General features: G+C 42.0%; 1 protein-coding gene across 36 annotated transcripts in view; it reads right to left on the reverse strand.

Moving 5' to 3' along the window:
• ZMIZ1 (zinc finger MIZ-type containing 1) overlaps positions 1-14,689 on the reverse strand; it is a 317,066-nt gene that overhangs the window by 45,617 nt on the left and 256,760 nt on the right. For all 36 annotated transcript variants that reach the window (XM_085554190.1, XM_085554182.1, XM_085554186.1 and 33 more), the window contains one exon: positions 3,468-3,612. In XM_085554190.1, coding sequence (XP_085410316.1) covers positions 3,468-3,612 — 145 coding nt within the window. The remainder of the gene's footprint in view (positions 1-3,467; positions 3,613-14,689) is intronic.

The raw sequence follows: 14,689 nt of genomic DNA on the forward strand, positions 1-14,689 counted from the left end.
AAAGTTCGTACCAGTGTAAGTTCAGATGTTAGTTAAGCTTTAGGTGGAAAATAAAGGGACAAAACTAACACTAAAACAAAGCACCCTTGTAAAGCAATTCTAACCTATAAAATGTATTTATGGCAATTGCCTGAACATAAAAACAATAATGATAATAAATAAAGTATGTACTGTAATATTGAATTACTAGTTAATTCAATCCACTGTTTAGTTTTATCAAAACCTCTGGCATGAAGTCACCTGTGTTAAAAATAACTTTATCTTTTTAATTCTCATCAACCTTGACTACCCTATGCAGACATCACTGTAACTTGCTCACCAACTGCAGGACAGCCAACAATGAATACAGAAGACCAACACCTGAAACTAAAGAGAAGATGGCAGGAACTTGAAGAACACTCAGGACCAAATTCTGGGCCACCACTAACAGCTGCATATCCTCTGGTGTTCATTGACAACAGGAGCTTTACCACAAGCTAGCCAAGCAACCCCCATGTGGCTGTGTGGTTCAGAGCCACCTTATGCTGATGGTTCTGATCAGGTGCAGATTTCACTGAGGGGGATGGAAGTGGTGCCCAAGGTAACCGAGATTCAACATGATCCACAAGTGTTAAGATTCACCACTTAGTACAGGGAAGTGTTAAGTAGGGGCTTCTTCAAAGCAAAGCAAAGTATTACGATGGCAATTTGTACTTACATCGCAGCATTTGCCAAAGATCTTAAAGCATCTTTAAAGGTATAAACCAGCTTCTTTGTCTGTTGTTATAGACATTATGTCAGACTGGAAAACCACAACACAAAGAAGTTACACTAAGCATGAAATTTCACTCCTCTGCAAAAGGCAGGCCCAAAGACTACAGGCTCTCCTTAAGTCCCCCATAAATCCCTTAAGTAGGGCTTAAATTAGAAATTACACAGGATTAAGGAGGCAGATAGGTCTCTTACTGGTCCTTGGGTACCTGAGTCATTTTTACCCATGTAGATCAGTAAAAGAAAGTCTAAAAAGAAAATCTATGTATCTCAAATTCAATTTTGAGCTTAGTATTATTATACTGCACTGTCTTACAAAAAAAAGTTGACAGTTTTAATTTTTAATTTTTATTTTTTGAGAATCCAGTGCCCACTCTGTCCCTAAAGCACATGATTTTGCAGTCAAACCAACCATCCAACATTACAAAGCAGGTATTTCATTGAATCTGTTCTGTATGCAACTTGCACAGTTCTTTACTACTTGATCCCCTGACTTTATACATAAATCGGCACAAGGCAGTCTCTACTCTGAAAGCATTTTTTTGCATGTGTGCAAATCTTTACATGGCTAACATTCTGCTCTAGGTAAGTACACCTGACCAATGATATCGCCACCAAAGTCCTTGACCTGTCTATCTCAGTTTTCTCTCAAAATTTAGTTTACTTTCTCAAAATAAGAAGCTACCCCCAACAATAGGCCAGACCTGAATTCTTTCCAATGTACGTGCCAACAGTTGCTTAAATATGAGTCCTTAGATATAGTCTCTTTTGATGTGCTCTTGAGTCAGAACTTATTTTAAATAGTTGTGGTCTGTTACAACTTTAAGACTATACAACGGTGTTTCTGTAGTATCATGTGCAATGGGAAATGAGAACCTGACCAGAGTTCTGGGTAATTCTGTCGCTCATAAAAACAACGGCAAAGAAAGCCCTGCTCTGGCTATCAGGGTAGTCTGATGACAGGAGAAATTTCTTTCTTAAAGTAGCTGACTACATTAATTACTTGTAGGGAATGCAAAACAGGCTTGGTCATTGGTTTTCTTTTTGTGATGTTGTCTTATAATGTGATTCACACAAAAACCTGTTGAACTTGAGATTGCATACCATTAACTCTAATACTAAGCTTCTGACCCAAATGTAATCAAACACAAATACAATTGTTGCCTCATCAACAGCTTTATCACTAGGATTGCGTTTAACTGCTTTACATCTTCTATGTAACAAAGAGAAAACTCACTTATTCCCTCCTCCATTACTTACTGCTGTCATGTAGACCTATCATACATGGAAAACAAACATTTCCAGCTGGAAAAGGAAGTTGGAGAGTGACAAGATGTTTTCTTCTAATGTACCACCTGAGGTATTTTGCACAGTCATGGTTATGGCTAAACTACAGATGAGAGAACCGTACACAATGAAGCAGTGATGCTCCATGGCTGGCAGGTATTTCAAATCCCTAAGACGCTGTAGCAGATATTATAGATAAGAACTTATGCCACGGAATTAATGTTTCTAGAGCGGTATCTCATAGGTAAACAGCAGTAATTTAGAACTGACTCACTATGTCTTCTTTAGTAAAACATTTCAAGGGCATTACTCGGGAGGAACTTACAAGGACTGCTTGATACTGGACAGGATGTCCTACTATCAGGTAAAGTACTTGGTAAACTGGTCTTGCCAGAAATATCGCTGTAAGTTTTAGCAGGAGAGAATGTTTCATGAGACAGAGTTCTGGGGTAGGACTCTCATGAAGGAAAAAAAATAACTGTGTCTATCTTATCTAGTTATATATTATACGGCCTCTGTGAGGTATGCCAATGATTTCATCCTTGCTTTATAGAATTCAGGGCAACTCAGGCTAAATCATCAGATGAGCATCAGGAATCTGAAAACTACAAAACTACATGTAGTACCCAAGTACGAGGAATCTAGCCTCATCTACACTGCTATAATCCCTTACTAACAATAGTGCCCTGCACAAAAAACAATTCGTGCTATTGTGATTTCTTTAATGTGATGCTACGGGAAAGCAAGCCTTGAAAAAAAACACACAGAAACATAAAGCATGAAATGAGTGTTTAACCCTGTGTACATTCACTCTTCAGCTTTTGTCTTGACTCAGGCTCCACAGGCAAGAAGTACAAATTCTGTTTTTCTGTGTAAATTGGTAATCAGCGGCTCACATCTTTAGTCTTTTCCAGCTTCATTTAGTGCTCACATTTTCTCTGTGTCAAGTACTTTGCAATCTTCTCCTGATTTAAGGTGGTACAGGACATTCTCATACCTCTGGGTGCTCCCACTACTAAATTGCTTCAATTTAGCATGACATTTCTAATGCAATGGATGAGATGGAACATCGGTGAAATGTTTTCAACCTCAAGAAAAGTCAGCTCCATTTAAATAAGCAATAGGAAAGTGCTTGGTGAGAGATATGTTGCGGAAGTTTATCCTTTGGGCACAACTTCAAGTTTCACAGTAAGCCCACTTGACCTGAGCACAGATTTCAAGATGGAAGCATCATTTCTCTATGCACCGGGTAACAGCAAAAACAAAAACTGCGCTTATTAAGTACATGCTGTCATTACACATCCCCTGATGTCTGTAGTGCTGGTCACAGCACAAAACTGTAGCCACCTCTGCCAACGGCAATGAGCATTTCATTTAAAAGACAGGTAATCTTACACAATTCCACTCCTACGGGCTGGGCTGAGACTCACCTATGAGAGAGGGTGGGTTTCATGGAGCTCATAGAGTTCATGGGGGGTTGCATGGGGAGCTTCCCTGGAGGATCGTTCTGCCGGCTTTTCTGGTGGCGAAGCAGCAAGAGCCGTCCCAGCTCCTCACACCACGATGAGAGCAGCGCTGTGCAATCAGAAAATGACAGTAAGTGCATATCAGAATAACCAGTACAGCTGAGTGCAGATGCAAGCTACTATAACAAGAGCCACAAACTGAACAGACAGGCCCCAGGAGTGAAAAGTTCATCCACGAACCACCACTCACATTATTATCCTATCAAATTGAGTCTGTAATTGCGCTACACTATCATTACAATGTTTTTACACAAGTTAGGAACAGTCTGCATAGTCCAGGACACACGAATTTGTCTGAGCTGAGCAGCGAATAGATAAATGGATGAGGCACAAGGACATGGGGTAGCTGTTGTGGGTGAAGAAAGGCACTGAAGAATTCATTTCACACAAATAGAAATGTAAGAAAATCATGCAGAAGACATCATTCACAGAAGGGAGCAGTGGATAACAAGACCTCTTTTCTGTTGGCTATTTTTATGCTAAAACATAATTGGAGAGGCATGAAGAGGAACCCATGTGCTGGAATTCATTTCCAAAACTGCCATTAGCTACCAGTCCTGAATAGATAAACAAGAGAGTACAGCCGTGCTAATGTGGGCAGGTATACAGAAGTTAGGTACTTCCATCTGTATTTGAACCAGCATAACCCCTAAATGCTTATCTCCATTATGTGACTAATCTTCTGGGCAATGAGGGTGCTTCAGTGCTTACAGGAACATCATGTTTATGAACGATGATAGACAGAGATTTCCTAGAGAGACTAAAAGCTTGCAACTCCCTCAGAAGACATGAAAGGGTTCATTATCTCTGAAAATGTGTCCTTTTCCTTAAGCACTCACAGACAGAGAAGACCAGCCCCCTTTACAAAACCCATGTACACTGGAGTAAACACAACCTGAAAAAGATTGAGAGTTGGGTCTGGCTGTGATGAGACATGGCTTTGCAAAGAAGCACCAACAGAACCACTGAACCACAGAGCCGACATGGTGCCAGCAGCAGGAGTGGCTCCATGGGGTGAGATGCTGCCAATTGCATGGCAAAGGGCCCCATCAATGAGGTGCACGTGAACTGAACTCTGTTCTGCAACTAGAGAAGCATTTTCACGTGGAAGTGTTTGGGGATTTTCATCCTTTAAAGTGTGCTTTGCATAAGCCTCATCACAATAACATGCTTTGTGCTTGTATATTTTTTAAAAACTAAGTGCTTTCCTAAGGTGGTATGAATGGAACAAATCAACAGATTGTGCTGGCAGGTGAGAACCAGAAGGCTACTCGAAAAGCAAAGTGCTAAAGCAGCTTTAAGCAGGAAAGCTCTACGTATAACTTTAGGCTTTCCAGTTTAAAAGATCGAGAGCAGAATTCTCCAAAATTGAGGCTTTTAGTTTCAATTCGTATTTTTTTCTAATGGATATCCTCTAGCCCAGTAACACAACCCCAAGCAGCAGCAAACCATCAGTGGCAACCACCTTTTTGGCACAGTAGATACTCAGAGGTCCTGTTAACAAACATTTAATAGAGCAAATTCCAAAGGGACTAATTGTGAAGTCATATTTGCCGAGGAAAAAAAAAAAAAAAGAAAAAGAACTTGTTTTGCCAAGAACACCCACAAACGTGATTTTTCAGTCAGGAAAACAATTGGAATTTCTCAAGCTTAATGGCCACACAAGGAAAATATTTTAAGCCAGACTATTCCTGTGAATTAATCACACATTTGGACAAAGGCAATGCAGTACATTCCTCGCATTTATCAAATGGAAGGTCAGCAGTAGTGTTCAGGGAGGCATTTTAGAGCTCTGCTTTGACAAGAAGGGGACATCGCTCCTTTATGTAACCACATACAACCACTCAAAAATGGTTAACCTCGCATGCAGCCTCCAGAGTGTTCCCCCGAGTGGTGCAAAATGTTCCAGCGAGTGTCAGCCTAAGCTGCTTCTCTATTAGCTAAGGAATCTGTCAACATGCATCTGATCACATTACACTTACCTTTTATCCCTTCCCTATCATTACTAATGTGCTCCCCTTTTCCAGCTGCCCTGTGACGTGGCCACAGCCTGGCACAGCTGCTACCCACAGCACAGCCACTGGAGCATTGCAGGCAAGCACCATGCTGCTGCACAGCAGTGCAGCCATGTTGGAGCAACAGGGGATGCTGAGCATCACAACGCTGCACTCAGTGCAATTACTGCAGTGTCAAATGGAAATCGCCCATCTTACATGCGGCTTTGATGCAAGCAGGGCATTGCTCCTTCTGTACACGTATAGGCACTTGACAAATAAGATAAAAAGAAGCAACCTAATGGGGCTGAGGACATGAATCTGCAAACAAAAGACATACCTGCTTTGGAAAAAAGCAGAGTAACCCTTAGAAAAGGAATATGCCAGTGAGATAACATTGCTTTGGTGAGGTGGAGATAAGAGAAGATCTTAATGAGTTATTATTATTACTAATATCTAACACACACATTTATAAAGGTGAAATGTGAACTGTCAAAGAACAAAGAAGCCCTCAAGATAAGCCAGACAGTTACATTCTACAAGTTATCTGGAGAGGACTCCTGTTTTCAGAAACTAGGGAGACTGCAGGTATAAAAGGTAACACATCTACTCATCCCTATCACAGCACTCATTACTGAGAGGTTTAACCTTTCTCCCTGGGGACATCTCAACTCATGTACCATGTACGATAATCACTCTCTTCCCAATGTTGGTGTTAGTGCAGCAATGAAAGCAAATGCTGCCCAGAGTTCCCAGTCTGCCGCACTGACCTGGCTGGACAGGGGCCCACTGCCCTCTCCCTGCCCTGCCACGAACTGCTGTGTGCTCAGCATGTAGGGGGAGTGTGCATCTCACATCTGGTACAGCTGCCTTCTGGAGAACATTACTTCCTCTGCTATTCAAGTCAGATGAAACAAACTGAAAATGAATTTACAGATTACACTATTCATCTTTAGTGTACTTAGTTACTGCTTTTTATGCTGACAGTATTGGGCACATCTCAACTCATTTACACTCAAAGCACGAGAAATTCAGTTTCGTACTATAATGAACAGATAAAGCAGCAAGCACAAAGGACAGCTACAGATGGTGCCAACAGTCAGTCTCTCCCTCTCACAGCACAGCCAAGCAGCTGCTTTTTCTTCCCCCTCCACCCCTCCTTCTTGCAACAGGAGCACAGATTTTGCAGATGGACCATCCACACCGTCTCTCACAGCCTCTCACTGCGGCACTTTAATGATCAGATTTAAATCGTATTCCTGTGCTGCATTGCTACAATGTCCCTTGCATATAATAACCCAGCTCTCCCGCCTAAGTTGAAGTCAACTGTTGCAAGGAGGAAACAAAAATCCTTTAAGCGTGCACCTCCTCGCTCCCCCATACACAAACAAATGTAGAGCATAGCCTGGTTAACTCCCCAGAACTGACATTTTCAGCCAACGTGCAGCCGCAGAGGGCTTTGCCAGCTCATGCCAAAAGATGCATAATAATGGCAATCAAATGACGTGCTGACAGTTTAAGTGTATTCACACATTTATTTTGCTTAAAGGGACATGCTCTGAGCTGATTGGTACAATATTTGACCTACTTTTCTCCATTTGGAAAACCTGTATCATCCTTAATGGGATTGCATTTTACTTCAAACGTTGATGCATTTTCATAGGAATAAATCAATACCAATTTGCTAGGAATGACTGTTAGGGAACCAACACAGAAATGAGCAGCCTCTGTTTTTGCACTAGTGAAATGGAGAAAAACAGAGATTTCAAAAGGAGAGAGATTCCAATCTCAACTAGCCAACGAGGTTTCTGAAGGAAGCAAGAAAAAGAATTTAAGAAAGAGGCATTCAGCTCCCTGCAGCCAGCTCGTTGTTTTGCCCGTCTCCAGAGAGAGGAGGGGAAAGTGCCTCCGTGCAGAGTAGGCTGGTCTCTCCCCACCACACTGACAATACCCCACATCCCACAGCTGGCCCCGCTGTGGCCTTCTGGGTGCCTCCTGTACTTCTAAGTGCTTTCATTGAAAAATCACAGAGTAACACCGCGATGTGTGCGCTGCGAGCCTGGGGACAGACAGTTGTGGAAGGCAGAAGATTTTTTTCCCTTCGACTTGAGTGACATTTCAAGCATTTCTTTGCAACCGCAGAGCTAAGCTTTGCTTCAAAGAGAAAGGAAGCAATCGTTATTTAATCCCCTGCCTCCAGGAGCCAGGTACTTAGGAACGTGCCAAATATCACAAGATGTGCAGCACCATTATTCAGGCTGGCAACAACCCCCGACATTGCTCAACTTTTGCTAGGGCCCTTTGGAGATGAAGACCTGTCATTTGGAGACAAAGCAGAGCTCTCCTGCACACATTAGACAAGGTGCTCCCATCGCCAGGATCCTGTGCTTTGGAGGGGAAGGAAACCATACCTCCCACCAAGGCTGTCCGCACAGTTACTTCTCAGTGACAAAGGCTGCCAGCGTACTTGCATTCACAAAGCAACAATTACATGATGAATGATGATGGCATGTCTTGAAGAGTAGTTTATTGTCCTGACACTGAATATTGGGAATAGTCCATTATAATCATTTTTGGGTAGGGGAACAGAAAAGGAAAGGCAAATAGGCTAAGCAATCAATGCTACCCGATAGATTGCCTAATGCATTTCATTAGCTGTATACACACCACCGTCAATAGGTACAATCCTGTAGCCAACTGATTTAACTCAGCACATCGCAAAGTGCTGCAGTAAGCATCTAGGAGCGAATGAGCCAGTGGGCTCCCTAGAAAGCAAAATACAGAGAAGCATGGCGTTAATCTATTTACCTATTATGATACCCTAGTATTAGTTACAGCTTATCACCTCAGTAAATCACCGCCTCTTGTTAGAGAACGCGCTTAAAGATGCAGCAAACTGTTATTTACAGGCAGACACTATATTTACAGCTGCAAAGACAGGTGAGGAGGGGATAGGACAACAGCTCAGTAATTTCAATGCCTTCAGCTTCCCGGGAGACTGCTGGAGAAGCACAATAGGATTACCGCTTTCTTGCTGCAGTTAAGCTGCAGCAGATAGTTCAATAGGCAGGCTGGCAGACCCATATTTCTTACTCACTGCCATGAAAATATTAGGAAAAAAAGGATGAGTCTGATTTGGATAACTATCTATTCAGCACCACCTCTCTGGCTTGCTTCTATATCCCAGAATGAAATGCATTTGGCTGATACATTTTTACAAGATCTGTAAAAAAGTCGAGGGGTTCTTTGATCTTTTTCTTCCCCCAAAATTCTATCCCTTAATTTTATATTGCTTGTAGGACCAAATTTGTATGTTTTGTATGGAGAACTCCATGTAAAGGCAATAAACTCCATGTAGAGGGAATACGGAGCTACTGATGGCTTTATATCCTTTGCTGCATAAACCACAATCTGAATACAGTGCTTATAAATTACCGTGTGAAATAATACGATGGGGAGGGAAGTGAAACTGACACAAAGAGAAGGAAAGGAATGAAAATAACTATCATCTTGGTTATTTAAGAATGTCATTCTTTTCGCATAGGATAATGCAGAATGCACAGTGTTTGGAAAACAAATATAAAATACGTTAACTAGTTAATGCTCAAAGTGCTGCATTATTACAGAAATAACTCCATTTGCCTTAAAAGGACAAAATCTTCATCCAGAGTTTTGGAGAACAGGAAAGTGTCTGTTTTCCTCTTGTTCTAAGAGCCATTTTTACTTGTAAGGAGCTGGGAAAAGGAGAGAGAGGGGAGAAACTGCTCATTCCTGGCTGCTGCCAAGACTGCTTTTTCTGCAGCTCTCCTCCCTCCTCAGGCACGTCAGCAGAGCCTGGCAATGGCTGACTAACCTCTCTGAGTCAGCCAGGGCAGGAAAGCAAGACTATGGAGGAAAGAGGATGTAATTAGCCATTAAAAGCAGCTTGGAGCATGGGTGTTCTCCCCTCCTCTCAGCTCTGCCTAGGTACCCCTGCATGTCCTGACCTACTGACAGATAAGCCCTACCCCCGTCATTATACAGCCTTCTTCTCTGCATCCGCCCCAATGCCAAGAGCACAAAAGAAATGCATGCAACCCAATTACAAAGCAGAAGTGTCAATTTTTCAGCAGCCTGGCAGCTCAGCCTGCCTGTGGCTGTGCAGCAGGAGCCGGGCACCCACCTCTCACAGGCCTGGCTGCCAGCATTGCCTGCAGCACAGCACTAGGCCTGCCCCCCATGCTGCTCCCATCCTATCCCATGGGGCTCATGCCCTGCTGCCTACCTTCCTGGAGCAGCTGGGGGCTGTGCCTGATGCTCTCCATCAGGCAGAATCAGCTGGAACAGTTGTGGTTAGTAGACTGGATTAAATGGACCGATTTGGTCTGAAGTTGAACAATATCAACACAGAACTGTCTTGAGTGAGAAGACCAGTGCCATTAGTAGCACCTTTGAATGGACCCGTTCTGTAAAAAGGGCACAGGGAGCTGTGTAGAAATGAATTCCCCCACGGAGTAGGCAGGAGCTGCCCTGCTAAGCCCAACACAAACACAGAATCAACAGCCATCATTCAGTGCTGCAGAGCAGTGTACGATACCGGCTTTCACCACAATATAAAGTCATATCCTTTATCAACAATGTTTCCTCCATTACCAAAGCCACATTTGTGTCCTGCAGAAATACCCAGCTTTGCCCTTGTGGGATCAATCTATAATACAGTTACATATATTGTCGTGAATGAAAAAGCAAACGTCATGAAGGTTTGTAGCACAACAGATAATGTGGGGGATGCCCAATTAAACTAGATGCAATACTGAATTAACTAACATAGGCGTTATCAAATAAAATCCTAATAAAACCTGAGCATTATCAAGCATGAGCTCTCAAGGCTGCCACAACATACTAGACTTGTCTGGACTATGGGTCCAGTTTGCCTTGGCGTACTTTCAGCTCTTCATAAATACCCCTTCAGACATAAACACATACACACACACAAATACATATACAGGTTTTCTCAAAAGCTCTTGCCAATTGGAAGAGGACATGCTGGAGATACAGACCTGAATACTGCTATCCTTATCCCATGACTTCAGTGGAACTGGGATTTCCCAGTTTCCTTCTGTACTTGCCAAAACTTGGCAGAGCATCTTACCAGATTCACTACATTAACTTTGAAGTAATACATTACAAAACATAGCACAATGGCTCAATTTGGCAAGCAATAAACACACTGTGTGGATCCAGATAAAATACATAAGCATCTCATTTAGGCTTAGCAGTACCCATGTTGCTACATCTGAAAACACGAACCATTATAAAGAGAAGACAAAGCCAGTGAAAGGCCACAAGCAAGCAAATTGTGAGCTCTTGAATTTGGCTTTCCAAAAGAAATGCACTTAAATAGCATTAGACTGTTCGTCTTCTTACTCATCCAATTGTTAGTTTCACTGCCTCGATTTCAAACAACAGTGTCTTTCATTACTGCTGTGTGCCTTTATTGTGTAACACCAGCTTTAGTCGTCAACAGATTTCACACATAACACAAGCATCTGAAAAATGGAAATGACTCATGGCAGCCCATCTTTGGGTAGATTCAAACTTTGGGTGACCCACAGGTGAGAGGCTCACTCCCCCTTAAACCATTTTGAGCTCTCTGATCACTACTGTAAACAACTTCTGAGCTGACTAACAGCAGGCCTAACAATACAAATTGCTACAAAAAAATATCAGAGGCATTTGACCAGAGATTCAACACAGGGAATCCATGCACAGACAGTAGAAAGATGAAAAGACTGGAAAAGGCAAAATCTAGTGCTTATTTTCAAAAAAGCTGAAGGAAGAACTACAAAATTAAAGATCCAGTAACTTATTAGGGGAGAAAAAAAAGCAAAATGATTCAAAACAACTAAGAGAAAAGTGAAAAATGAGTAATGGATTGATCAGAAACTTTCTTTTTGCTAGCAAACAAAGGATCTTGAGTGCAGAGTGTACATTATTTTGATGTTACTGAGGCTTCAGCACTTCTCCACACGACTTTCTGGCAAACAGACAGAAGAAATAAGGTCTAGCTGAACACACAGAAAACGGCTGGAAACTTAAACTTACAGAAATATTAAGCCAATGGCAGTAATAAACCCGAGCATAATCAGATAGGCTTCTGATGCAGAAGTCTGTTCAGGGTCTAAAATTATTATGTGCTTCATTTGCAGATAACCATGACGGAAAAAAGGATCTGTGGATAAAGAGAACGAACATATTCGGTCCAACTTACAGATGGCACAAGCTGCAAAGAAACATTGGTTTACTTCAGAACTTTAATATTAAAATGATCTAGACAAGTTGGAGAAGCAGTCTGAAACAGTGTTCAGCAGAGACAAGTACAAGGTATGGCACCGCATACCTTCACAACAGAGTGGGAAAAGCCTCTGCAGGCAAGAGCTCTTCCAGGTGGAGCTGAAGGTACTTGGCTGCATGAGTGGATGCGCAGTTCAAGAAGTATCTCTCTCCTCAGCAACATTATACACCCACTGAATGGGCAGAGAATGAGCTATCAAACTAACCATGAGGAAAAGACTGCATGGAGTGAGTTTATTTATTTAGCTATTTAAGAAGAGGGAAGATTGAGAGCAGTATTCCATTTTAAAGAGTAATACCCTAGTATCTATATCAGCAGAATAAAAGTCAGAAAATAATAAACTACAAAGACATAGCAAATATATTGGTTAGTTACCAGGACAACTTTCCTCATCAGAAAACAGTAAGCTGAGGAACCTCCATGACTGGAGATGATGAGAACAGGTCAGAAAAACAAGCAGTGAAAATGACACTGGGGGCTCCTTAGCCAATAGAGAATGGCTCTGATGACTTTTAAAGACTTCTATAATCCAATGAATCTGTGATTATGAGCAAAGGAATTTCAAAAAGCTTGCATATGAAAAGACTTCATGTCTGCCTTGTATTTATTACTACTTAAAAATGCAAGAAAATTAAGAAATACTTAATGTTACAGGAACAGTGGGGAGCTCCTGCAGAGGCCGCTGCTGTGGCCATCCAGACCCACGGCTTGCTGGCTAAGTCTTAAAGAAGTTGTTTTACTTTGAGTACAGGTGCTGTGCTGAAGGTCACACTGCCTGTGGCTGAACGAGGCCCAGAGCAGATCACACACCTTCCCTTTGCAGGAAGGAAAAACCACCACTGCCACATCAAGGGGCTCCTGCTCTGTGCCGCCATTCTCATGCCTGCCATGGAACACTTGCAGGCAACAACCGCAGAACATCTGGAGAGGCTTTCAAGGAGGAAAAAAAAACCAAACAAACCCACAAAAAAATCACACAACCAAAATTTATAGCAGAAACATGTTTCCAAAGTTAACATTGCACAGCCAGAACTTCTGAGAAGGACCAAATGCTATTTTAGGAACTTTTGCTTCTTGGTTTTGCAGTTTCGCTCCTAACATTTATTTTACATCATCTTACATCTTTATTTTTTAATGAGAAAAGAATGTTTTATCAGGTGTCCTCAGGATTTTTTGTTTTTCTCTGATTAGCTGAACACAGTTTGCCAGCCTATCTTCAAGCATTAAAGCAAAACAAAAAAAAGTTAGTTTTCAAAGTTGGGGGTGGCAGGACCATCTTTTGCATTATCCAAACTCTGAGTTCAAGCAGAAATAAGCTGTAAGCACCCTGGGCATATCCTCTTGTTTTCATTTTGAAAAAAAAGTTGCTCCTACATATAGAACAACCTGTCTGCGCTGAACGTGGAAATAGTTTAGGATATTAACAAAAAGAAACTCAGTCAACAAGATTTTTTGACTTAATTATTTCTGTTCTAACACAGATCAGAGCAAGTACTGCAGATTCAAACAGACAGTGTTTCCCTCTTCACTCCCTATGCTTTGGTTTTCTAAAGCGTTATCACTTCTGCTTTTCTCTCCATGTCCCATCAATCCCACTCAGCCTGCTACCTTCCCTTTGCCAGCAACCTCCACTTCTCCTTTGATACTCACCACCTTCCTTTGAGAACTACCTGACGAATTAACATTTAATTAATAAAACTGAAGTTAAATTGTTCCAAGCAGTGCTGGGAACCTGGTAACTATCTGAAGCAAGAGAGGAATTGCACACCCTGAAAGTTTGTTTCTTCTAGCTGCTTTAGTTGGTCAAGCAATAGATAACTGCTTTTCCCTACAAATCTTGCATTACTTAGAGCCTTGGATCATCACTGATACTGCTACAACAATACAGTTTAAAATACACAACAATCACCTGCTAAATTCATTCTTTTTTTTTCTCAGCTCAAATACAGTTGTACTAAGGGAGCAGACTCTGAGCAACAGAAGCTCTCATTAAGGCATTCTGATTTCCTTTAAGATACAACATGCACCACATCTATTTTATTACCAATTAAGGAAAACTCATTGATGTTCCATTACAATTAGAGCCACACAGAGAACCAAAGTTGGCATAAAACAAAAAATGGGATTCAAGGCCTAAATAAAGCTACTCTGATCTTCAGATTATTTTTATCATATTTTCAAGACACAAAGTGCTCAGCAGCAGCAGTTCTGCCTGCAGGTCCTACCCATCCTACACCCTGTCATGCTGTCGTACACCCAGCTGTGCTTGAGCATCTGTCTGCATGACCACCCTGTGAACCTGACCAGGGAGACCAGTGAGCTTTTTTTGTTTTGTTTTGTTTTTTTTTTCCCAGACAGCCCTTGCTTGACTTTATGCTGTTGTTTCCAGCTGGCTTGGCCCCGCAGCACTTGGGCTCCGTGCAGAGGCAGGGGCAGGTGGCTGTTCTGCACCCATATGCCTTGAGGCCGCAGCTTTGCTGTGCTCCTGCATGGCCCAGTCATGCTGGCAGCACTGCAGGCACAGTGCCTTGCAACAGAAGGCTTAGTTTGTTTAGAACGTTCATATGAACGTTAGTGTTAGTCAGAGTAGAAATTGCTATTTCCTTGTCCTCAGGGGAATGTTTATGTTTTTACATGAATAGAAACAGGTTAGCTATGGAACAGATGAAAACATGAACACAGCTAGTTGCTTCCTCCATGCACTGAGGAATGAAAGCAACACAAATCACAACCACACTGATCTTTCAGTGCCTTTCTTTTCTGTTTGAAAACGCAAAAAATGAGGAAGAGCGAAAGAG

Source organism: Coturnix japonica, chromosome 8, assembly GCF_054131305.1.
Source record: "Coturnix japonica strain WE chromosome 8, WE-NBRP24, whole genome shotgun sequence".
Lineage (NCBI taxonomy): Eukaryota > Metazoa > Chordata > Aves > Galliformes > Phasianidae > Coturnix > Coturnix japonica.